This window comes from Micromesistius poutassou, assembly GCF_964030765.1.
Source record: "Micromesistius poutassou genome assembly, chromosome: 17".
NCBI classification, from domain to species: domain Eukaryota; kingdom Metazoa; phylum Chordata; class Actinopteri; order Gadiformes; family Gadidae; genus Micromesistius; species Micromesistius poutassou.
Window position 1 is genome coordinate 14262468 of NC_140287.1, and position 24517 is coordinate 14286984.

The 24517-nt window shown below is 44.1% G+C and overlaps 2 protein-coding genes across 7 annotated transcripts in view; one reads left to right on the forward strand and one right to left on the reverse strand.

The window, feature by feature from the left end:
- Positions 1–563: 563 nt before the first annotated feature.
- The window catches only part of rps6ka1 (ribosomal protein S6 kinase a, polypeptide 1), a 46094-nt gene continuing 22140 nt past the window's right edge, over positions 564–24517 (reverse strand). For 2 of the 6 annotated variants that reach the window (XM_084481838.1, XM_084481840.1), the window contains exons 3-23: positions 14869–14922; positions 11714–11830; positions 11212–11293; positions 10427–10507; positions 10267–10346; positions 10028–10134; positions 8976–9013; positions 7933–8072; positions 7670–7740; positions 7451–7539; positions 7290–7354; positions 6915–7017; positions 6305–6435; positions 5654–5779; positions 5056–5145; positions 4779–4937; positions 4039–4200; positions 3637–3713; positions 3255–3372; positions 2918–3055; positions 564–2580 (exon numbers count right to left, since the gene is read on the reverse strand). In XM_084481838.1, the coding sequence (XP_084337964.1) occupies positions 2458–2580; positions 2918–3055; positions 3255–3372; positions 3637–3713; positions 4039–4200; positions 4779–4937; positions 5056–5145; positions 5654–5779; positions 6305–6435; positions 6915–7017; positions 7290–7354; positions 7451–7539; positions 7670–7740; positions 7933–8072; positions 8976–9013; positions 10028–10134; positions 10267–10346; positions 10427–10507; positions 11212–11293; positions 11714–11830; positions 14869–14922 (2151 nt within the window). In that variant the 3' untranslated portion in view covers positions 564–2457. Of the gene's footprint in view, positions 2581–2917; positions 3056–3254; positions 3373–3636; positions 3714–4038; positions 4201–4778; positions 4938–5055; positions 5146–5653; positions 5780–6304; positions 6436–6914; positions 7018–7289; positions 7355–7450; positions 7540–7669; positions 7741–7932; positions 8073–8975; positions 9014–10027; positions 10135–10266; positions 10347–10426; positions 10508–11211; positions 11294–11713; positions 11831–13111; positions 13538–14868; positions 14923–15707; positions 15827–24517 lie in introns of those variants that run through there. The other 4 variants (XM_084481839.1, XM_084481842.1, XM_084481843.1 and 1 more) reach the window with 3 other exon arrangements.
- Positions 17352–18837, forward strand: LOC311361831 (uncharacterized protein; the record flags this gene model as incomplete). Its single annotated transcript, XM_084481649.1, has 3 exons — positions 17352–17442; positions 17653–18590; positions 18814–18837. The coding sequence occupies 3 exons, from the start codon at positions 17352–17354 to the stop codon at positions 18835–18837; spliced, it is 1053 nt and encodes a 350-aa protein (XP_084337775.1).

Below are 24517 nucleotides of genomic sequence, written 5' to 3' on the forward strand. Positions count from 1 at the left end.
ATGGAGCTGCATCATAAAGAAAGGTGACACATGAGTCATGACGCTGCAGTACGAGCAGGACTGAGGATTTTGCTTTTTTTTTTTTTTAGACATGGGGAACAGAGGGGGACTGTATTTAAGTGTATTGGATTTTTAAAGAGGTAATTTAATTAATAAATCAGGTCCATTTCAATTGTTTTCATATAGGCGGTTATTGGAAGAAATGTACACAGACACCGATTATTATAGGCCAATATCGATCAATTAAATGGGCCAACAGATATGGTCGGGCTCTAATCAAGACATCTCTGAACCATACTTACCCAAAATTAAGTGTTTTTACTGTATCCTTTTAGAGAATCTCAAGATTAAAGTTCCACATTATAACAATTTTTTTTTTACTCTGTTTGACACTCACTGTAAAAAGCTAACTTCACCGAATAGCCTACATCTGAGACCGAATACGTCCCAGAAATTGAAATTGAAATAGGCTTATGGTCCGCTTCATAAAGTAATAGTTCTATATAAATTGACAGGGGAAAAACAGTCATTGTAACAAAACAGTTTGTCGTAGCAACATTATTTTTATTTCAATATTTTTAAGATATAAAAATCTTTATGATGCAATATTTTCTTTTTCATTGATATGCACTTACTGACATAAAATTGGGGAACGTTTTGCGACCGTCGAGAATGACATAATTCTGGTGCGTGGTGGACTGAGGCAACTAGTAAATCATGTATTTAGGACTGATGGCTCTTTCCTAGAGCGGATGGGTTATCCTGAGCCCACGGCCATAATGTGTTTCTCATGTAAAGACATTCTGCTTCACCTGCGGGTCTAGGCACAGAACTTTAAGCAAGAACCCATCCCTTGAAGCTACTTACAAATGAGACACATAAAGCGTTTCACGAAACAATATTTTTTTCCTCAAATGTTTTGGATAATGGTTAAATACCAACAATATAATAACCGGTATCCTAAAAGAACAAACAGAATCACAGATCGTGAGATCAGTAGATATGCCAATAGAATGGAAGCCGTTGAAGACAGTGTTTCCATGGTGAATAGTTGATTGCGGAACACTAATGCAACTGTCAAGTGACCCAGGAGGGAGATAGGGGTGGCGGAGAACAGTATAGAACAGTCAGTTTTTCGACATATACAGAGCTTGATTTTCACCTTCCTGCAATGTGCTGCAATGTGTCTTTCACAACTTTCTTTTTGACCAAGAGAAAAACAAAACAAAATTTAACAACAAAAGCGGCAAAACACAGGAAACTGCATTCAATACGGATAATAACCCGAGCAACAAGGACGAAAGTGTCAAAAGTAACGCCACGGAACAAGAAAACAGATGCAACATGCCACAATGTCCCAAGACAGGTTCCTTTCACAGATACCGCCGTAGATTCCTTTTTTTGGATCCTAAGTAATAATTATAAAAAAATATATAACAAGACACGTAATCTCAAAAAACAGATTTTGCAGCAGGTAGACCAATCAGATCAAAGGATTTTGGAGGAAGAGGAAGCCACATTACATCATCACTGCACAGGACCATGCACACAACCCCGTAGCAAACCCACAAGACGACGCACACACACGCGCGCACACACACACACACACCTCCAAGTCGTGCAATGAACACACTCCTAAGCTCACACACGCACACATTCTGTGTCAAACAAAAGTACTGGCGTTGATTAATGTGGGCCGAAACATTTACATTCCACTTTTGTTGTTCCCTAAACACCATATTCCAGCGGTCCCAAAAACCAAAACAGACATTCATGGCAGAATTGTTATTTTTCTACAATAACTACTGATTCTTTTATTTTTGGGCGGTTGGACAGTACTGTGTTGGTTTCTGTGCCGTCGGCACAAGTGGATGTGTGTCCACTTGTGCAGCACGTCCACTGACATGTGTATATAAAGCTTGTCGTGATCAGGAGAGAGAGAGAGCCGGGTGCGGGACGACAGGCCAGACGTGCAACAGGCTGGACCAACAATCAAGAAGAGCGATGCTAAGAGCAGGGGAAAAACACTTCCAGTGTCAATAGTGAAAACAATAATAGTAATAATAAGAAGACGACGACTCTGTTCTGCTGTACTGTGGCGGGGTCACAAAGACAGTCAAGCAAGCACGTACGCAGACACATACACACACACACACACACACACACACACCCAGTGTGCACCCACACACACTCTCAGCCCAAAAAAAAAACCTGCGCCACTTTTGCCCATCGAAAGTTAACAGCAAGGAGGGCACAAGGGACAAGTTGGGGGGCGTTGCACAGAACCACAGTGTCACTGTTTCTTGGCTGATTAGACGACGATGGAGTTCTCGAAAGATGCTGACTTGTTTGGTTAAAGCCAGTGAGGGGGAGGAGCTTGGGTAGTGGCGGGAGGAGGCATGAGCTTGGGGATTTGGTTTTTGGTCACCGGTTCAGCCAATGAATGCTTGAGAGTCTCTACAGGGAGGTAGAGGGCAGCTTCTTAACGCGCCGCTGGGCGAGGAAGGAGCTCTCGATGGGCTTCAGCTCCGGCGTGGGCTGGGAGTTCTTGAGGGCCGAGTAGGTAGCGGCCATCGCACCCTGCAGGGGAACAGAGTCGACACGCAACGTTCAGTGACTGGATTGACGGATTCAAATAGATCTGTGGAGTGTGTGAGTGGTTTATGGCTGGATTAGGCAGGCTCACCACCCCCAGAATGTAAGCAGTGTGACTGAGGCCAGGTGAGGCTGCTTAAACCAGCCATTATCCACACGCACTCTACAACATCTTGAGAAAATAATTGCTTATAAGTACCCCAAAAAGCTACGTCAAATGATCTCGTCTACATAAATGATGTACATGAGACGCCACCTGAGATCACCAATGACATATATGACCATTGTGACCATCTGGAGAGAGTCTACGGAGGGACGGTACCTTGACCAGCTTGAGGTCCTGGTGGGGGAGCTGGCTGTTGGGCAGGGTTTCCCTCTGGAGGATCCAGGGGTGCTTCAGCACCTGCTTGGCGGTGAGTCTCTGGTGGGGGTCCACGTGCAGCATCTTGGACACCAGGTCCTGCACAAATAATACATAAATAAAAGGAATAGAAAGAAACATTTTCCACATAAAAAACTGAAGCTATTAAATGTGAAAATCACAATGAGCCGTTGTTTTTTTTCTCTGAATGTAATATGCCCATTGGCTCAAACCTAGCCATGCAGGTTTGGAGTTGGTTATGTGTGCTACTCACGGAGGAGGGTTTTGAGTAGCCTACCTTGGCAGCGCTGGACACGGCGTCCCAGTTCCCTCCGTTCAGACTGAAGTGGCCGCTGCCTATCCTGCTCAGGATCTCGTTGGGCGTGTCCTCTGGGCCGTTGGCGAATGGAGTGAAACTATGGTCGGGAACAGCAGAGAGGAAGACACCGTGTGAATGAGTTGTGAAAACACTCAGTGCTGTGTCACGTAGAGTTTGTGTATGTGTGTGATGAATGAGATGACTCCTGCGTCAGCGAAAGATTTAGGATGCGTGGTGGGTTTAGGCGACCGAATGAGACTCTAGCAAAAGCGGGACAAAGTTGGCTGATTGACCCAAGATGGAGATTTTTGGGAAGAATGACTGGTGTCTGTGTGTCTGTGTGTGTGTATGAGTGACTCACCCAGCGAGCATAGTGTACAGTAAGACCCCTAGACTCCAGATGTCGCAGCCTTCATCGTAGCCCTGTCGCTTCAACACCTGCAGCACAGGAGGAAATACACTCATTATAGTCTTCCCAATTCAATACAATGATCAACAGAAACACCAACACAGCCTTTAGTAGTATGGCACACATAACCATCATCAAACATGATTATAGCTAAAATAGTTACATGTTTACATGAATTAAACGGTATTACTCTGCTGGTCTATGGTTGTTCTTCCTGTGTTTGCAGAGAAATTCCTGTGCACATAAATGTTGTTCTACTCTGATAACCTGAATTGCTGCAGTGCTTCACCAAAAATAATGATTCAAACTGAACGAGAAGATCCCTAACGGCAAGACCAGCCAATGGCTGCTCACCTCCGGCGCTACAAAGTTAGCGGTGTAGCACGGGGTCATCAGCAAGCCGTTGTTAGCGCGTAGCTGCTTAGCAAAGCCAAAGTCACAGATCCTGATGGACTCTGGGTTCCCCGACTCGTCGACGTACAGAATGTTACTGGGCTTCAGGTCTCTGTGCACCACCTGGAGAGAGAGACAGACAGAGACAGAGAGAAACAATGAGAGAAATATAATAATTAGTGTGTTTTCAAAGCAAGCCACACTATTTTTTTTATCATGTTTCTTATTAGTATTTTTCTTCTGCCTAATTCTGGGTTATATCTGTCGATACAGTTTGAGGTATCGGGGCCAAACCAATACCATGAATTCTAAGACTAATCAGCGTTGTGTGACAGTTGTGTACAATAACTTGTCAAAGATTGCGTACAATTCATTTCTCGAGGAACCAGCAGAATGTGAGGCACATATGCACACTAAACTGCCATTATGATATAGTATTGCACAAAGACCCCTGATATAAACCAAAAACTGCATGCATTTCACAAAATAGAGGACTAACCGCTAACTATTCAGTCTTATTTAAAAAGGGACACAAGGGATTGAACCCCTGAGCCTTTAAGCTGAAAACCTCAAATAATTCCAACTGCCCAGAACTCCACCTCCACTAGAACTCCACCTGCCCCAGGACTACAACTACCCCAGGACTACAACTACCCCAGGACTACAACTACTTTAGGACAACTCCCAGGCGTCCTGCTCACCCCCTGTGCGTGGAGGTACTCCACGGTCTTGGTGATGGTGTGCAGCACTGCGCTGGCCTCCCTCTCGGAGAAGGACTTCTGCTTGAGGATGCGGTCCAGCAGCTCTCCCCCGCGCATCAGCTCCGTCACCAGGTACACCTGCTTCCCGGTGTCGTACACCTGGAACCCACGCACGGCTACATAAACACACCGGTGTATCTACCATGTATCAATTTCCCATTGTGTACGCGCATGTGTGTGTGTGTACGTGTGTGTGTGTGTGTGCGCGTGTACTCACATCCTTAAGAGTGATGATGTTGGGATGCTGGCCATACCGGAGCAGAATCTCTATCTCCTCAGAGGCGTCTGTGTTGGTCTTGTCAATCATCTTTCAATCACATAACAAGTCAGAATATTAACATTTTCGAAAGACAATTGTGCAATTTCACCATACGGCCACTAGATGGCAATTCAGAACACGTGCTCTGATTGAAGGCTTTTTACCTGAAACCCTCTCTTAGCTACTATACATTGATTTGAATTGGAAACAATGTCTTTGTTTGAAAAATGGTGCCTGCACACTACAAGACCCGTTTATGGTGGTTTCATGCAATCAAACACAACTTTGACGACCAAAACAACAAAGGTTAGACACACTCTTTGGTTGTAACTAGAAAAAGTATTTTTGCCTCTAGTACTGGCGACTTTTAGTCCCAGTGATATGGTTTTGACTGATGGAATCAGTGCACTCTCAGCTTTCATATGATACTATAGTTTGCTTCGATCAAATAACGTGAAAAAGATGGTTATTGATATGAAAATATATAAAAATATATATATGTCTATAAAGGCTGATGTCTCACACGTCTCAAACATTGTGTGCGTGTGACAGTCACCTTGACAGCATACTCTGTGTTGGTGGCTTTGTGGACGCAGCGCTTGCACACGGAGAAGGAGCCCATGCCGATGTCCTCCTTCAACACGTAGCCGTCGCTGAACAACAGGTTCTTCCCATGCAGCTGCTGCAGAGTGGGAGGAGACACACACAATACGTATGAGACAGAGGAGGGAGACAGGGAAGCGGCAGGGGTTCATAGCGCTATACAGCTTAGGCGGCCGCCTAAGCAACACGCGCCTGCCGCCTTAACGACGACATTTTGTGTGAATATTATACAAAAGTATAAAAGATTCTAAAGTCCATTCACTCTCTGTGTATAGATCAGGCTGCAGAGCAACAGTCTGACAGCCTGCAGCCTGCATGATAATAAGCATAAATGGTCCACCTCCCCCCCCCCAACATACAACATATAAAAATAAACACAGGAATATAAATGCACAAAGATATGAACAGTCGGTCAAACAACCAGAACAACACTGCAATACATTAAGTAAATAAATCAATAATACAATACAATGGGATAACTAAAAAAAAATATCCCCTTGAACTTCTCAATTGAGACCAATCGCTCCAGTTCTAGTGAGTCCTGAAGTTTATTCCATCTGTCAGGGCGAGTAGCTCCTGTTTGGGATTCATTGTGACAGCTGACCTGGACCACCGGGTGGGGTTTGGGCTGGGTGGCCTCTTCAGACCCCTCCTCCTCCAGCATGGCGGAGGCTACGAAGCTGAAGCCTCGGAAGAGCTGGTGGGCTCCAGCGCTGGGGGGCACACCTGGGGAGTCTGTCACGAGTGGACGACAGCAATGTCAACGACCGTAACAGTAACCACTGACCGTTTGAACACTGGTCAACTTTGAACGCACCAAAGTGGATTCTTGTATTAACCGACAGTCTGACACCCGGCTAAAACCTGAAATAGCCTATCAGAGCACCATATCACAGACGTATGAGAGCCATGAGAGCCGACTCTGGTTCAGTCATTAGATGCCAAAGACGAGCAAGGTTAGACGTGTACAGCAGGATTGTATCTTTCACTTTTTCGTTAACCAAACCCGGTACTTCAATCTTAAGTATTATTATTTTTCCTTTAATTAAAAAAGGTGAATATTAGGTTAGCCCATTTAGAAATTCCGTAAAATATGCATAGCTTATTTTAGGCCAGTATCAGCCCTGCAGCGATACCCAGTATCAGATCAGTGAATTATCTTAAAATCTGTTTGGATCGACGCGACGGTTGCTTCGCCACACATGAGTTCTGACCTTTGGGGGTGCGCGAGGTGAACTCTGTGTCAAAGTAGAAGGTGTCGTCGGGGCGAGCCACAGCAGGTTTGAACGGGGGGTTGATCTCTCTCCGGAAGAGTTTCTGAAACACACGAAGTGACACGGATCTTGTCAAGACAGCGGTCTCTGTTCATCTGCCGTTCATCGCTGGAGTTTTAGTTTGTATGCTCAATTTGGCTCAGCATCTTATTTGGAATGCCTTCAGGTCCACAAATATTATTTAAAAGGGGAAAGAAAATAAGTCACTCTATTGGACAGTTTTGTATGCCCTTCTACAGACTTTTTCTAGACTCTATTTTAGGCTGAGTCAGCGGTAGTAGCAGTCATGTTCTCATTCCTAGATCAGACACTCACATTCCAGTCTATTGTGGAGAAGAATGTGTGCCTCTTGATCTCTTCTGCACCATCGGCCCCAGATCCTGGAGACCACAAAAGGGAAAGAAATAGAAAGAAACAATGAGGCAAGATGCTTGTTTTACCGAGACTGGGAATCGGACAATGTGTTGGATACAGACCTAGTCGGTTGGCCGGGTTCCTCTTGAACAGAGCCCTGAGGAGGGACTGGGCTTCCGCGCTCAGGAACTGAGGCATTCCCAGGCGTGCCCTGCAGGGGGAGTCACAGCACAGTAAGAACATACTCTGTAAGGAACAGATATACATCCAATAACATGGAAACTGGTTTATGTTAACAATACCTGCTACCAAAACACCAATATGTTCCAGAAGATTCTTACTTCAGAATCAGGTTCATGGTTTCTTTGCGGTCCTTGCCCTGAAATGGCAGCGCTCCTGTCAACATCTCGAACTGGAGGAGGACGAGACAAGAACACAAAAACACAAAAGTAAACCAATGGACCCGTTTTACTAAACATGCAAAAATGCTACTTTTTGTATCCTGGTGCTGTGTACATCAACGAGTAGAAGAGGTACTACTACTGGCTAATACTATTACCACTACCCTTTTCCCACTAATGCTACTAATTTGAGCGCTCATCACCATGAGGACACCGAAGGACCACCAGTCAGCACTCTGGATGTGTCCCTGTCTGTTGACCACCTCGGGGGCCATGTACTCCACCGTGCCGCAGAAGGAGTAGGCCTTCTCATGGTCAATAGCCTCTTTACACAGGCCAAAATCTGGAACACACAAACAAACACACTTATGGATGGACACATCTATTGCAAAGGATACCATTATACGTTATTCACTAGGGGTGGGAAAAATAAATCGATTCTTCGATGCATCGCGATTCTCTCTAGAACGATTCCGTCTCGATGCAGAAAAATTAATAAATCGGAAACAAATTAATTTTTTTATTTTTTTATTACATTTGTTCGCCTGCTGCAAAGCACTACAGAAAACTCCTTTCTGCCTGTGGGATCTCTGCGCAGAGAACAGACTTTATCCAATATAAAATATTAGATATGGTAATTCATCAGTTGATTGTCTTTAATGATCATCACACAAGTAGGAAGTGATTAGCAAACTCTGAGTAGCAAAGTCAGATGTATATATATATTTTTGAAAATCCCGCATGGAAATGGACATAATTTTTTTTTTGAATCGAGATGCATAAAGATGCATTGATAATCGTTTTATAATCGAATCGTGAGGTGCCAAGAGATTCCCACCCCTAATATTCACAGCACTATTTAACTGTAGTCATGATCACTGATGTTGAAGGACCATCGCAGTAGATTCTATGTGTTTTAGGTCACCTTTGATCCACGCTCCTACGTTGGCGGTAGACAAATGGCAGTGATTATGAAGGAGCGATAAAGTAAAGCTGTAATTATTAACACAAACAGGCATCTGTATGCAGATATCTGAAGCACGCAAGATAAAACCACTTTATTCCCGCCATAGTGAAGGTCAACATGGTACAAATGGTAGCAGAAGATAACACACACACACACACACACACACACACACACACACACACACACACACACACACACACACACACACACACACACACACACACACACACACACACACACACACACACACGAGAGAGCAAGAGGGAGAGAATGACTCACCTGTTAGTTTAATGTGTCCCTCTTCATCCAGTAGAATGCTGAAAGTGGTAAGAATCATATCATGAAAACACATACCATAATCACGTGGATATAGACCGCATCATACATAAGCCGCACTTGCCAACAACCAAGCTTGAAAATGAGAAACATGTATAAAGGCCACCCTGGTGTTAAACCTGCCGTAACAAATGCCCAATTAAAAGTATATCAGCACATATCCGAAGGCATCCACGTGTTGCTGAACGTCGCAGTTGTTGGCAGTGCCGTTGTGAGCGATCCATTCGGAAACATGCCCCACTCAAGTTCCAATGAAGTCACTGCTTTGATCATACAACTAAAAAAGTTGGTTTGTACATTGTGCAAATTTTCAATGAAATTGCACCACAGCACTAGCGCTATTCAAGAGCATAGAAATTATTCGGATCACTGGAAAAGAGAAAAAAATTGGAATAGGAGTATATTACCCAATTAGTTGGCTGTTATTATTAGTAGGTAACTTGTTCAACTTGTTTGTGCCAGTGAGGGTTTACCATTAAGCGAATATTGACCGTGTCACAAACTTTTTGAAGAGGTATTTGAATAGAACACCGGGCATAATCACAACGGAGTGAAATCGCAGTGCGGAAAAATCGTCAGCGACACATTTTGGTCATAGAGGCAGAATATAGTCTTTGAATATAGGTTGCACTCATGTATAGGCTTCATTTGTCCAAAAAAATTGTATATAGGCTATATTCGCGTGATGACAGTAATATGGAAGTACACCATTTTACAAGCCAAAAGATTTCTTAGTAAATTAGTCAATAGATGATGGATAGGCTACAATATCATACGATATTAATTGTACGGAACAAATCAAGACATGTATTGACCTAATTACGACGAGTCAGAGACAAGGCTTTTACACATGGGTGTGTCAATGTGTGTAAGTGTGGGTGTGTGTATGTGTTCGCATGGGCGTACATGGGAGTGTGTGTGTCTTATGTGTGTTTGCATGTGTGTGTTAGTGTTTGCACACTGGCACGCACGCACGCACATGTGCATGCTCTTACTTTTCGGGCTTGAGGTCTCTGTAGATGATGCCCAGGCCGTGCAGGTGGTCCAGACCCAGCGCCAGCTCAGCCAGGTAGAACTTCACATCCTCCTCTGTGAACATCACCTAGGGAGGGAGAGAGAGATGGCCGAGAGACAGCGCGACAAGCAGCGAAAGAATCAGAGTCAGCCTGTGTGTTCGTTTGTTTGCAATGACAGCGTTGAGACGCGGCAGCGTGTAACCATGGAAACGTAGTACCTCCTTTGACAGCCGAGTGAAGAGATCACCTCCTCTGAGGAAGTCCAAGATGAGGTACAACTTCCCCTCGGTCTGAAACGCTGTCACACACACACACACACACACGGTATATTTTCATGTTAAATAAGTTTCTCATTAACCAATGGGGAAGTTCTCTCACCATAGTGTAGCTTGACTACAAATGGGTGGTTCACGTCAGCAAGGATGTTCCTCTCCATTTTTGTCCTGACACGATCCCTCACTGTGGGAGAGGAGAAGATACCATGTAAGAGTGTGTGTGTGCATTCATGGTAGGGCTGCTCTATGATGGAAAGAATCATAATGACAATTATTTTGGTCAATATTGAAATCACGATTTTTCAAACTATTCTTTTTTTAGTTAGAAAACATGATGCATTTATTCAGCATTTCTCTCCAAAAAAAACAAAAAACACTTTGTAACTGAGGACGTTTAATGAAATAACATTTAATGAATGAAATAAATATACTTTAAAAATATATTATATTACTAAAATATATAGGATTATATTAGTTGGAGATTATTTGACACAAAAATTTAAATCTCGATGAAAATGCAATAATTTTACAGCCCTTGTTCATGACATTCATGTTATACATGTTTGCCAGAGCACGGATGGGGAGTCAAATTTTGTTAAACTTACTCTGCCGACACACCATCGACTCGTGTGCTGTTCACAGTGTTCTTACTATGAAACGCTGTGCAAACGTGATGCAATAGTGAAAAATAAAGCATGATACTGCCACCCAGGGTTAAGACCACAGCACCTGTGTTGTGCATGTGAAACCGCCACCAGCACTGAGGTTGTAGGTCCCATATATCCTCACCGATCACCTCAAAACACCCCTCTATGAAAGCACAGTGCTAGAACCTAGTGAAACTGGATATGCGGTAGAGGGAGGCTGTGTGCGCGTGTGTTTGTGTACCTTTGAGCGTGGCCTTCTTAAGAACCTTCATGGCGTACAGCTGGTTGTGGTCGGGGGGGGTCACCTTCCGCACCAGGAAGACCTGAGGAGGTACAAAGTGGCACCTTAGTGCCGACCTGCTTTGCTTCACCATCACTGGAACGAGGAACGTGTGTGTGTGTGTGTGTGTGTGTGTGTGTGTGTGTGTGTGTGTGTGTGTGTGTGTGTGTGTGTGTGTGTGTGTGTGTGTGTGTGTGTGTGTGTGTGTGTGTGTATTCATAGATGCGTGTGTGTGTGTGTGCATGTGCGTGTGTACATTCATAGATGCGTGTGTGTGTGCGTGTGTACTTGTATGTGTCAGATCAGGGCTTTAGAGGTAGAAATGAGTGTACATGTATTCATGACTGAAAGCGTGCATGGTTTATGCATGCGTGACCGAGTGAGTGTGTATTTATGCAAGCATGAGTGAGTGAGTGTGAGCGAGCCGGTGTATTTATGCATGTGTGAGAGAGCGAAAGGCTACCTTGCCGAAGGATCCCTGCCCGAGGACTTTGAGCAGCTCAAACTGGGAGGCGTCGGCCTTTTCCGAGCCTTCCTTGACCACATGGGTGATGTTGATCTCCTTGATCTCCGTTTCCTCCTAGGAGAGAGAGGGAGACAGGGATAGGGAGAGAAAGAGGGGATGGGGTATTTAACCAACAACTAAGCAGGAGACGGCTGAAGTTAGTTTGCGAGCATATTGAGGATGTTTTGTGCGTTTTGCGAGCATATTGAGGATGTTTTGTGCGTTTTGCGAGCATATTGAGGATGTTTTTGTGCGTTCGCCGTTAGAGGACGTGGAGGTTAATTCGTAGCTTGTTTAGCGTGAGTGACAAATGGGGGACCTGTGGGTGGGACGTTCCAGTTCCTTTACATTGTCTCTTCCTCCCCATGATATGCAGCATCTCACAACAGTTCGGCACAAACGTCTCAATAAGAGTGTGACAGAAAAGTCGTGTCATAATACCGCCGAAAGAGGAACAATGTAAAAAAAGGTTTGAAAACTGTGGGTGTGTGGCAAAACTTTTTAAGATAAGCAGAATCCTTCCTATAAATACATCTTTACCACCCTCATCATTTTAAACGTTCTGCGGGAAACTAGTTATTTCCAGTGTGACAGTCTTTTTACATGGTTTTAGAAGTCACACCAGGTACCAAAGAATGACCTCCACTTTTCAATTTTCAGGAAAAACATCTTCCTATTATTCTCGAAGAACGAGAATTACTGTTTCCAACCAGCACATTCTGTGAACTCCTAATAAGCAATATCCATAAAAAAGCCTTGACATCAGCATCAAAATATTCAGTTAAAGCCTCTAAATCAGATTTTCTGCATTGTGTTTGGGTTGCTCATTTCCTGTTCTATATCTAGGAGACAACAACAGTCCGTAGTGGGGAATAGGTTGACAATGTCAGGGAGAAATGTGTGTTGCGTTTTCCCTAACATCTACCTTAACATCCCTAGTATATTTACATTTTAGAATGTGTCTGTTTTATGTTCTGTCGTGTTTTAATGTTCTGCTGCAGACAGACATTCAACAGGTGTCTTGTGTCGGTCGATGAGGTAACTCAATGAGACTAAATCTGTTCAATTAAATAAAGAAATAAAATGATTGTGGTTGGTTCAGGTTCCAATAACACAAGGCCTACTGTTCTGTGGGGTCTGGTCCCAACCCCACATTTACCCATCTCATGAGTCACGGAAACGCCAACATAACCATTAAACATAAAAAGGGTTTCACAACCTGTAAAGCCGGATCTAAACATCCCCCAAGTAAACACCCTGTATGTTACTCCAAGTAAATCCTGTATCAAAAAAACTCAAACACGACTCGATGCATTCATCCGAGTCACCACGAAACAAACAATGAGGAGACTTTACCCTGCGGCCGTTCCTTCCTGCAGGTGAACCGGTGCTCGCCATAGGGACGAGGCTGGCTTTGTGCTGCTGCTTTCTGAGGCTGTACTGAGCCAGCAGGCGGCCCAGCGTGAACCGCCGCTTGTGCTTCTCCATGGTCACGATTGCCCGGCCCATCGCCTCATCGCCTCAACCCCCCGGTCCACACGCCATGGTTAGCGTACACACACACACACACACGCACCTATGGTTATCCTCCGCCCTAGACACTACATACACATACACACACACACAAACGCACTCCCTGCTGCTGACGTCGCCCTCAGTGCATCACAGACATCAGCGAATGTAGACGCGTCGTAGGCCGAGGACGCAAATCAAGTCATGGTTTAGGATTCACAGTCCTGTCAACTGCAGGCCAGGTTGGACGAAAAACAAAACTAAACTCTCCGTCTTAGTCTCGCTGAACCAAACCCTGCCTTTTTTTTTTTTCCTCTTGTGGGCTGTCTCTACTTTCTCGCTCTCTCTTTGTGCGGCAGGCAGAGTGCATCCTCCTCAGCGAGCTCTGACTGCAGCTGATGATCTGGACCGACAGGAAGGAAGGGCCTGCTCTCCCTTTTTTGTCAAGCTGCAGCACACAGGATCCTTGCACACGCACATGCATGAAGGCACACACACACACATACAAAGACAAAACCAAACATACAAACAAACACACAGAGACAAACGCAGGCATACAAAGGGACCGCACACACACACACACACACACACACACACACACACACACACACACACACACACACACACACACACACACACACACACACACACACACACACACACACACACACACACACACACACACACACACACACACACACACGTTGAGCAGGAAAGGGAGTGGGGGATAACACTGACAGGAGAGCGGTTTGAGTCATCCTGGCCACTAAGGAGGGTTACCTTGAATCCGTATAACGGAAGTGACACAGGATCCTTGCACACGCACATGCATGAAGGCACACACACACATACAAAGACAAAACCAAACATACAAACAAACACAGGCATACAAAGGGACCACACACACACACACACACACACACACACACACACACACACACACACACACACACACACACACACACACACACACACACACACACACACACACACACACACACACACACGTTGAGCAGGAAAGGGAGTGGGGGATAAATAACACTGACAGGAGAGGGGTTTGAGTCATCCTGGCCACTAAGGAGGGTTACCTTGAATCCGTATAACGGAAGTGACACATTCACTGACACCGCTCTGCACTGCGGCGATTTCACCCCCCCCCGACAGACCCTGACTCAACTTCCCTCATGACGACACACATCGTTCTCCAGCTGTCCAGTGGACATGCAGCCAAGCATAGAGCAGGCGTCCACACAGGCTGCCAGAGTCTCCTCCGGGCTGTGACAGCACAGCGTTTGGCAATAATAGCGTGTATGCCAGTTGGTCGACCTTTTCCTCCAAAACCTGTGAGTGCAAAGCATTTCTTGGACGCACGTGTTGGAACCAGTGTAGATACAACCCCACCCCCCCCCAAAAAAAAACAACAAACCCTGGCAGCGTTGATGTCATGCTCAGTCAACTGAGCTACAGACAGCAAAACAAATGTGGATGTTCACAAGCAGCACCTATGATACTGGCTGAGTGTAAACGGCCATGGATAAAGATGAACTTGGGTGTATTATTGGGTGTGGACTAGCGGCTGATTCCAGAGGCTAAGAACTCACCTGGGCTTTAATTTTGGCAAAGTCCTTCTCTATCCAGTTGATATGGGACTTACGCTGATTGGATAAGGAAGAACATAAATAGAATAAATAAATCTAGATTGTTACCATAGCACACACACATGACACACACACACACACACGGACGATGGTGACAGGAAACAGACCTAGTCCCCTCCTAAACTTCACTTTTTTTTCTTCACTTCCTGTTCTCTGCAGCTGATGCAATTTCCTGCTTGCCAACTTAAGTATGCTCAGTTGGAGGCAATTGCAAGCATGATTACCATTAAGTAGAACATTGTGAATGATCAGCAAACACGCGTTATGTTACAGAGTTAGAGCACAATGTACACGATTTCTCTTTTGTGAGTGTTGGAAAAAAAGGTGGCCTTTTCTTTTTATCACTTAGCAAAGCAAATAAGGGCGTGCTACTCTGCGTTGAGTCATGTGTGCCAAACAGGATGCCAAACCAAGGTTGCTTCTCAGAGGCATAAGGTAACGTTGTATTTAGGATAAGTGGTTTAAGAGCCCGGGAGTTTTGTGAGGTCAGTGGAAGAGGGCATTAAAAATAAAGACCCCCATGAATTTCCTATCCTATGCATTTCCTCTCAACTCCAACACTCTGAGCCAGCCCCCAACCGCCGTCACCTAGGAAAACCCCTTCCTCAAATCACACACACACACAAATAGACAACAGACATCCACAAATGTGTATGTACACACACAAATCAATAAACAGCAACAAAAATTCCACATCACAGGCTAATTTAGCATATGACTCAACATACAGACTCTGGTACAGACGTAAAAACAAAAAGGTAAATATAAATAGATAAACTTGCCACGGTTGAACGGATTTTGTTGTGAAACCGGAGCCTCCACATCTTTGTATCTCAGACCAGAGCTGTGCAGGCCATTAAAACGGTCTCCCTCCACGACTGTCTACCCTACACATCTCCAACTAACCCGTCTTACACACACGCACAGTGGACAGGCAACACCGTGAGTAAGCACTAGCCTGCTTCCACACTGATGCTGGGTAAATGTTGCAGTGGTAACCCTACATGAAATAGGAAGTGTGAAAGGGTTTTCAGACAAAGAAAAAAATAACCAGAAGAGCAATGATACTATTAGGAAAAATAAAACATTTAAGGCAAGATGACTGTTTTGTTTTTCCTTTCTCTGATACAAGAAAGAGTGAGTGAGTGAGTGAGTATTGTTTTCAAAGCATTTACATTTGGAAAAAGCATTTTTCTAGCATGATTACTAAAACCTTTGAAAAGACTATGCATGCTCAGAAATCAATTTGTGCGGCGAATGCCCTTGATTCCCACCCAGAGATGTGGAAAGCAAGCTTATTTGAAGAGGCTTATTTCCTTCAGGATGCCGTCTGGCTGAGCTCCATTAAGAGCTGGCACAACAACAAAAACGAGGGCAGCGACGACAAAAAAACTCAACCTTGAATGCATATCCCTTCATTATGCAGTTCCAAGAAACAGACAAATAAAAAAGGAAAAAAAGGCTTAATGAAGACAACATGGGCTACTTCATCAAGTGGTGTTATACAATGTTTATCTGTTCCAATCACAATGTTGTCTGTTCCAATCACAACCAAGAGCTTGACTCAGGGGAGAGCAGTTATAAAAAAAAACACTAGATGTCTTCAGTGTGCAGTTTAGTGTTGACTAGTTTGATGACCTGGCTGGATGGTTCGAGGCCATGATGAAAACGGGGAAAGCTAGCAATAGACAAACAGAATTATAGTTGAGAAGAAAGAAGCCATGACAAGGAATTGGCTAACAGGACATGCTCAACTGCAGTGAAAAAGGCAGATTCAAACCCAGACCCAGAAGTTTTTTATGTTCCAATGTTATATCAACTGTTAAAACTCAGATTAGGGCTATTTAGTTTAGCCATAGTGTGCAAACATGTATGTATTCACATTTGTATTAGAACATTTTTAACAGAGCTCAATTTTACCACCAGGTGGAGAGAGTGAGAGCGCTTTAGATAGAGTTGAGGGAGCGAAAAAGAGAGCAAGGGTCAGAGAGAAAAAGTGCAGACTGAGATTCCAGTTCAGAGTGGAAGTTCAAATGAATACCAGTTGAAGTCCAAGGGGCAAGAGTGAGGCCTGAAGTGCTGGAGGCAGGCTTGTGCACACACTGACATCCTTGACAGAGTACAACAGAGAGATGTGCAGGGCAAGGCCGAGAGAATATGCAGAGAGAATCTGCAGAAAAAAGGCGGGGAGTAGGAGTCTTTCCTAGACACCCATCTAGCTGTGGTCACAAGCAGCACCATTTTAAATACAAAAAGGACCTCCAAGACATTAATCCATGCCAAACACAGACCTTTGTAAGCCCGCTTGTGTGAGTGTTAAATCTATCTTGATTTTGTCCAGTAAGGTACTACTGCCAAATGATAGTTATACTTATATCAGCGAGGCCTGGCATTCAACCTCTTGGCTAGACCACTGCTTCTGTACGATGGATGCCCATGACTCCATCGATATGATAAAAATTGATTATGATGTGGCCACAACAGACCATATACCCTTTCACATGGTACTGAACACAGGTAATTTACCAGTGCTGTTGCCTGTGGATAATGGCATTCGTGTAGGGAAAGTAGACTGGGCAAAATTGTCCAAGAAGGATTTTAATAAATATGTTAATCACTCTGATGTATTGCTGGGTAATATTAAAGTACCAAAAGATGCCTTATTGTGTCAGGATATGAATTGTAAGAATGTACAACATTGTAAGGAATTATGTTCTCTGTATGAAGATATTGTGGAGTCTCTCCGTATCTCGAGCAGGCCTCTACATAAGCATAGGGCTAAAGTGTGCAATGGTAAGCCAGGATGGAAGGACCATGTAGAGGAGCTCCATGCAGAGGCCCGAAATGCTTTTAAAAAATGGGCTGAGGCAGGAAAAAGCAGGCATGGTCCTCTGTTTGAAAATAAAAAATGTACTAATGCTAGGTTTAAATATGCACTTCGCTACATTAAAAGAAATGAAAATACTATGAGGTCAGATTCATTGGCACAGAAGCTGCAAAAAAATAATGTTAATGACTTCTGGAAAGAAATAAAAACTATTAACAATTGCAAAACATCTCTTCCATCTAATATAGATGGTGTGAGTGGTCTTGATGAAATCGCACAGCTATGGCGGAAACAATATTTTGAACTGTTAAACTGTGTAAAGAGTAATCTGTTTGTAGTTGATAATGTTGAGTTTAATGATGATGTTATTGTCACTTCTGATGAGGTACATGAAGCAATACTGAAGTTAAGAGATAATAAGGCCTGTGGTCTCGATAATATTACAGCTGAACATATTAAGTTCGCCAGTAAGAAAATGTGCCCTCTGGTGGCTATGTGCTATACAGGTTTTTTTGTTCATGGAGTGTTACCCGATTCTATGATTTCTGTTGTGCTAGTGCCAGTTATTAAAGATAAAGTGGGGAAGCTGAACAGCTCAGATAATTACAGGCCAATAGCTCTGGCCAGTGTCATGTCCAAGGTACTGGAGACAGTTCTACTGAGTAGACTTGAGAGATACATCATGTCTACAGACAACCAGTTTGGTTTTAAACAAAAGCATGGCACTGATCTATGTATTTTTGCACTAAAGGAAATCTTAGAGAAATACAATAGTCATAATTCTACCATGTTCTTGTGCTTCATTGATGCTTCTAAAGCATTCGACCGTGTTAATCATGTGAAATTATTTTTGAAATTGTCGAAAAGTGGGGTCCCTGGTTTTTTGATTAGAATCCTGGTCTACTGGTACTCGCATCAGACAATGCGAGTGAGATGGGGGAATGTAACATCTGATCCCTTCCATGTGACCAATGGTGTCCGCCAGGGCGGAATCCTGTCTCCCTTTCTTTTTAATGTGTACATGAATGATTTGTCTCTGATGTTGAATACATGTGGTACAGGTTGTAGAGTTGGTGATCTACTAATTAATCACTTTATGTACGCAGACGACCTGGTCATCTTCAGCCCTTACAGTGCTGGTCTCCAACAGCTATTGAGAACATGCACACAGTATGGTGCTGACTTTGACATAAAGTACAATGCTGGTAAGAGTAAAGTTATGATTATTAGAAGCAGAGAAGACAGACAGTCAACCTTCCCTGACTTCCATCTGTCTGGTACTGCACTCAGTGTGTGCAGTGAGATTAAGTATCTGGGGCATATTATTGTTAATGACTTGTCCGATGATAAAGATATGTACAGGCAGCGTCGTAAGCTCTATGCACAAGCAAACATGCTATGTCGTAAGTTTAGCATGTGCTCTGTAGCTGTAAAAATTGCATTGTTTAAAGCATATTGCACACCTCTGTACACAGCCCACCTGTGGTGCCGCTACAAACAAGGTAGTATAAGAAAGCTTACAGTAGCTTATAATGACAGCATGAGGATACTGTTGAGAGCCCCAAGAAGCTCCAGTGCAAGCCATATGTTTGTTAGTGTCGGGGTACCCACCTGCTCTGCTGTTCTGCGCAATCTGATGCACAGATTTATGTGTAGGGCGTCAGAATCAGAGAATGAACTTATTAATGTGTTGGTTAATCCTGTACGCAGTTCTGTAAGATTTTCGTCCAGACTGTGGAACCATTTTAGAACATGTTTGTATGCAAGCCTACACTGAATAGTGGGGAAGGCTCTGTACTTTGTATTTTGTGTTTTTTTTTTTTTTTTCTGTCTTTGTTTTTATTATCTTATTCTGCTTTTATGGTGATATGGATCCCCCTGGGTCTGAAATAAAGATTTATTATTAACCACTTTCATGTTTTTATCTTTAGCAAGCTAGACAACTGTAATGGAGTTTTCACAGGTCTTTCTAAGACAGCAATCAGACAACTTCAGCAGATCAAGAATGGTGCGACAAGGGTTTGAACAAGGACCAAAAAAACCTCTGCATGTAACGTGTTTGTGTATTATTGTATTTTGTACTTAGTTTTTACTAGTTTTTCCCATGTACTCTGAAGCATTTGGGTTGCCTTTGGGTATGATATGAGCTATATAAATAAATGTGCCTTGCCTTGAGAGCATTATAATTACAGCAACCAGGAGAGACTGCAGAGCTGTTGTCTTGGTGGCTCTGAAGGTTAAGTGCTCAAAGCAGACCAGATTGTTCTTCAAAAGAAAATAGAGACAGCACCCCAAATCTAGCAAGAAATCCTTCTGTGCGGCTGCTGGCTGCTTTAAGCAACCTCTCTAAGCCTGGGGCAGGCTTCACACCTGTCGCACATTGAGTAATCAGTGTGCACAGGTTAAGTTAGCCATCACCACACACACACTCAGGGAGAGATCTCCTGCATGGCAACATGGAGCACCATGGATCAGCATCAACAAACTTCTATAATAAACCAGATTTCAACACTACCACCACCCTAGCAACGGTGGTTGTAACAGACATTGCTACAATCATGTTTTTCAGATTTTTTATTACAGGCCTGCCTGTAATCTTGCAAAAGGCTCTGGTACGACATCACAGCAGTTGGCAAAAGGCCTATTCACACCCTACGGTAAATACGGACCCTTTCGTCCGGTCCCGGAGGACGTTTCGTCCATCAGTGGGTCCGTCGCCTCTGAGCTTACGAAACCTGAGTGCTCCGGACGAAACGGAGCAATACCACCGGAGATCGAGGCGGCAGTATAGAGTCAGAAGTCCAACCATTCATGAAAATAGAGAGAGAGAGTAGTAGGCCTATAATATCTGATATGTATATATATTTAGTATTTAACGTTTTATACTTATATTATACTATATACCTGACCTTTTTAATTTATTGTTCCCCTGCTTTGGCAATGCAAATGTATATTTCTCATGCCAATAAGGCTTTTTTGAATTTAAATTTTGAGCAGAGAATCTGCGGGTTGGTGAGGGGTGTCACATGCCACCGCCGCGTACACTTTTTGTGCCTTTTTTTGCCAATTTCGGATGACACAAAGCAAAATCATCTCCTCTACAGATCCTGTGTTTGCGATTTTCGATGCCGGTAATTTCCGACACAACAGTCACTGCCCTCTAGAGGATGTATTGTGTAACATCCATAACAACACTGAAACCAGACGGAGGTGTGAAGGGTAGTACCGGAGACAACGTTTGGGGTGTGTGTGTGTGTGTGTGTGTGTGTGTGTGTGTGTGTGTGTGTGTGTGTGTGTGTGTGTGTGTGTGTGTGTGTGTGTGTGTGTGTGTGTGTGTGTGTGTGTCAAGACATTCCAACAGAGAAGAGGAATGTCCCTCCCATCTCTCCATTCCAAACATCTGTCAAACCTTCTCTCGTCACTTTCACATTTCTCCTCCACAGTCTCATCTCCTCAGTCTCTTTATCTCCCTCAACATAATTATTGGGGAAGGAGGTTGGTTCTCGTTAGGGTGTTTGACTCCCAGCCAAAGGGTTCTGGGTTTGAAAACCTAACGTCTGCCTACCTACCTTCCTCAGCCAGACCCCCAACTCCTACCTGCTCCTTAATGACATATACCCAAAATAACATTTAGTCTGGAAGAAAAGATTTGGCTCAAAGACTAAATGGTAAATAACACTCTGTACACAATCCATATCATATAACATACAGCAAAGGAAAACCAAGTGGGATAGTTGGTTGTTGGAAGTGGACCTTCAGATTCAGCAGAGGGAGGACTTGGGTTCTCTGACTCCACGCACTTTTAAAGTGGCGCCGGCTAGGGAGTAGAAACGGGCGTGCCGTTATCTACCTCATTGTACCCGCGTTACTTGGTACTTGGCGTTGACATTTGGAAGGTCTGGGAGGAAACTAATGGAACTTGCCAAATGATAACAGAAAGGGCGAGCCAATATGCAGGACGGGGACTGAGCAACTGAGAAGCACAGAGAGTGGTAATTCAAAAATAGGACGCAACAGCAGTCCACTGCAGGCTCAAACTACTAAATTAGCCGTAAGGGGCCTGTGCTTTGCTATAACAGACCGTTAGACGCCCTGTTTAAATCCCATAATTCTTCTCTACTTCTTCTTTCTATTCTTCTCTACTCAGAAATATCCTTGTCTTACCAAGAACTCTCTTCGCCTTCCAACATTATCAAAGCATGTCACGATGGCAACAAGACAAGACCTAGCAAACCGTAACTGTACAGACGTGTTGGTTGGTGTAACTATGGCTAAGCTAAATACCAAGTAGGCTTACTTCTTTGCATTACTTTCCCAGCATTTTTTCCACCTGTATAATATTGGCAAGCTAAATCACAGACAATATAAAAACGAGAACAACCATCTGCTATTTTTGTATTATTATTAGACAAATAGCTTAACACTAATCCCTAAACAATCTATAGTTGTAACGACATGATAGGCATCCTTAAGCTTATACTGGGGTCCATCTGGCCTGGAAGAAGCTTGACCAGCCTACTGACTAAGAGGAATTGATTGTACAAGCGAGCGAGAGACAGACGGGATAAGGAAAATGTAGACAGTGACATCATCAAAGCCATTGGCACTAATGTTTGAACGCATCATAAATGCCTTGAACTCAAAAAGGGTGCACACACACACACACACTACGCATTGTACTGGTTTCCTTCTGACTCTTCCTTAGGTCTGACAGAAGAGTCAGGTCCACCAACAGAATCAACAACCAACTGAGAAAACAACAGCAAACCCATTCGGCTTACAACTCATATTCCAAGTCCCTGGATTCTTTAACGTTAACATGCCAGCTTCATGTGTGAGGAATAATGTTCCTCACAGACCAGATTAACACTGCCGGCACCCTTCTCATTATTTTATTCAAAAATGCCACTATTTCAGAGGCAAAACAGCCAGAGTTGTCAACTTCCAATGACACTGAAATCCGTCTGATGGCTGGGAATAACTGAAGCCTTTGTGACCAACAGAAAATGGGTGTTTTAATAGACAGTGAAAGTGATGTGGTCCAGTGCTACTCTCCATTCAGTGCACCGCAAGCGGCTTGGCGTTGCTGGTACGCAAGGTCAGAGGGTATACATCGCTGCAGGGCACGATTTATTCCAGAGCGAGACAAGGAAGGAGGGAAGGGGGAGGGAGTGAGCGAGAGAGAGAGAGAGAAATGGAGAGATAGAAAGACACCGGCACACTCAAATCTCAAGCGGTGAGTAAACATGAACACAAATTGCTGGATTTAATGGATAGCATTGATTAAAATACAAAAGAGCGACCATGAAAACAAAACATCACTCGCAACATCGCCGCAAAGAAAGATGAGAGGCACTTGTTGGGGAAAGGTTTCATGTCGCTCACAGAGGAAAGAGAGAAGTGTGCAACTATGGCAACCGTGCCTTCTTTCTCCCAGAATCCTCCATGTTACAGAAGAGATGGTGGCAGGGAAAACAAGTGCCGAGACCCAGCCGTACAATGGAGAGAAAAATTAACTGTAGGGTGTGCATTCGATATGAATGAGCGACCGCATGGACAGGAAGATAAATGGGAACACGGCCAGCGCATGCACCATCACTCGCGGAGGACCGCGGGACGCTGCAAATGCAGTAACCATGACAACAAGTTCCGGCCAGTAAAGCGATGAATGGTGGTAAGAGGAGAAGGAGGGAAAGCACAGAGGAATTAAGTACCTCAAATAACAAGTCTGCCATACTATAGTGGGCTCCTCTTGAGGGCGTTATTGAAGATGTTTTAATGGGTTCGCCAACCAACCCACCCACCCAGTAAATGCAGGTTGTACACCAATAACTTGGTGTACTTTGAGCTTTGATGAGTTTCAGCACACACCCGGATCGACTGCAAATGATGCAACAACATGCTGTGGTGGTGGTACATAATGCAGCAAGAGAGCAGAACCTGGTTGTGATGAGTATCGCAGGACCTCTCCCCTGGAGAATGAGAATGTACACAGCCCTGGCAGAGCCTTTGTGGTATCAGCATACAAGCCTGTTCAGACAGACTTGCAATAAAAGAGAGTGTGTGTGTGTGTGTGTGTGTGTGTGTGTGTGTGTGTGTGTGTGTGTGTGTGTGTGTGTGTGATGTGTATACAATAGAAGTAGGAGATTTACAGCCCTGCCCCACCTCAGTGGCGGGCTGGGTAATTAGGCTGTAAACCATCCACTTGTGCGTGTGTATGTCCATGTGTTAGAAAGACATCTCAAGACCACTCAAGTGCCACTGCAAATCAGGTTTTGGGTGATGACATACACTCACTGTTAATGGGTTATTGACACACACCCTCCTAATACATACATATTCATGCTGCATTTTGTCATCAAGCATGTTATCAAGGTGACACACACACACACACACTTTGCTTAATAGCTGACTCCAGAAATTCCTTCCTACAGCCCTACCACACACACAGTGGGCAGCATTGAACAGGAGCAGGGGAGATTGCAGGCTACTTTTCTAAGGGGTTAAGTGTCCCACTGAAAAACGAGACCCAACGAGAAAGAGAGAACAGAAGGAAACCAAGACTCTGGTTCCAGGACTGCCTGCTAAACAAATGGTTAAACAGCTTGGCTTTATCAGGACAGGATGACGAATTAGAGGTCTGGAGCACAAGATGGAGAGCACGCAGGAGGAGAAGAGAACAGGGCCGCGTCGAGGAGAGCGGATGAGAGACGGCTAGATAAATAGGAACTTTATTAATCCCTCTGGAAGCTTCCCTCAGGAAAT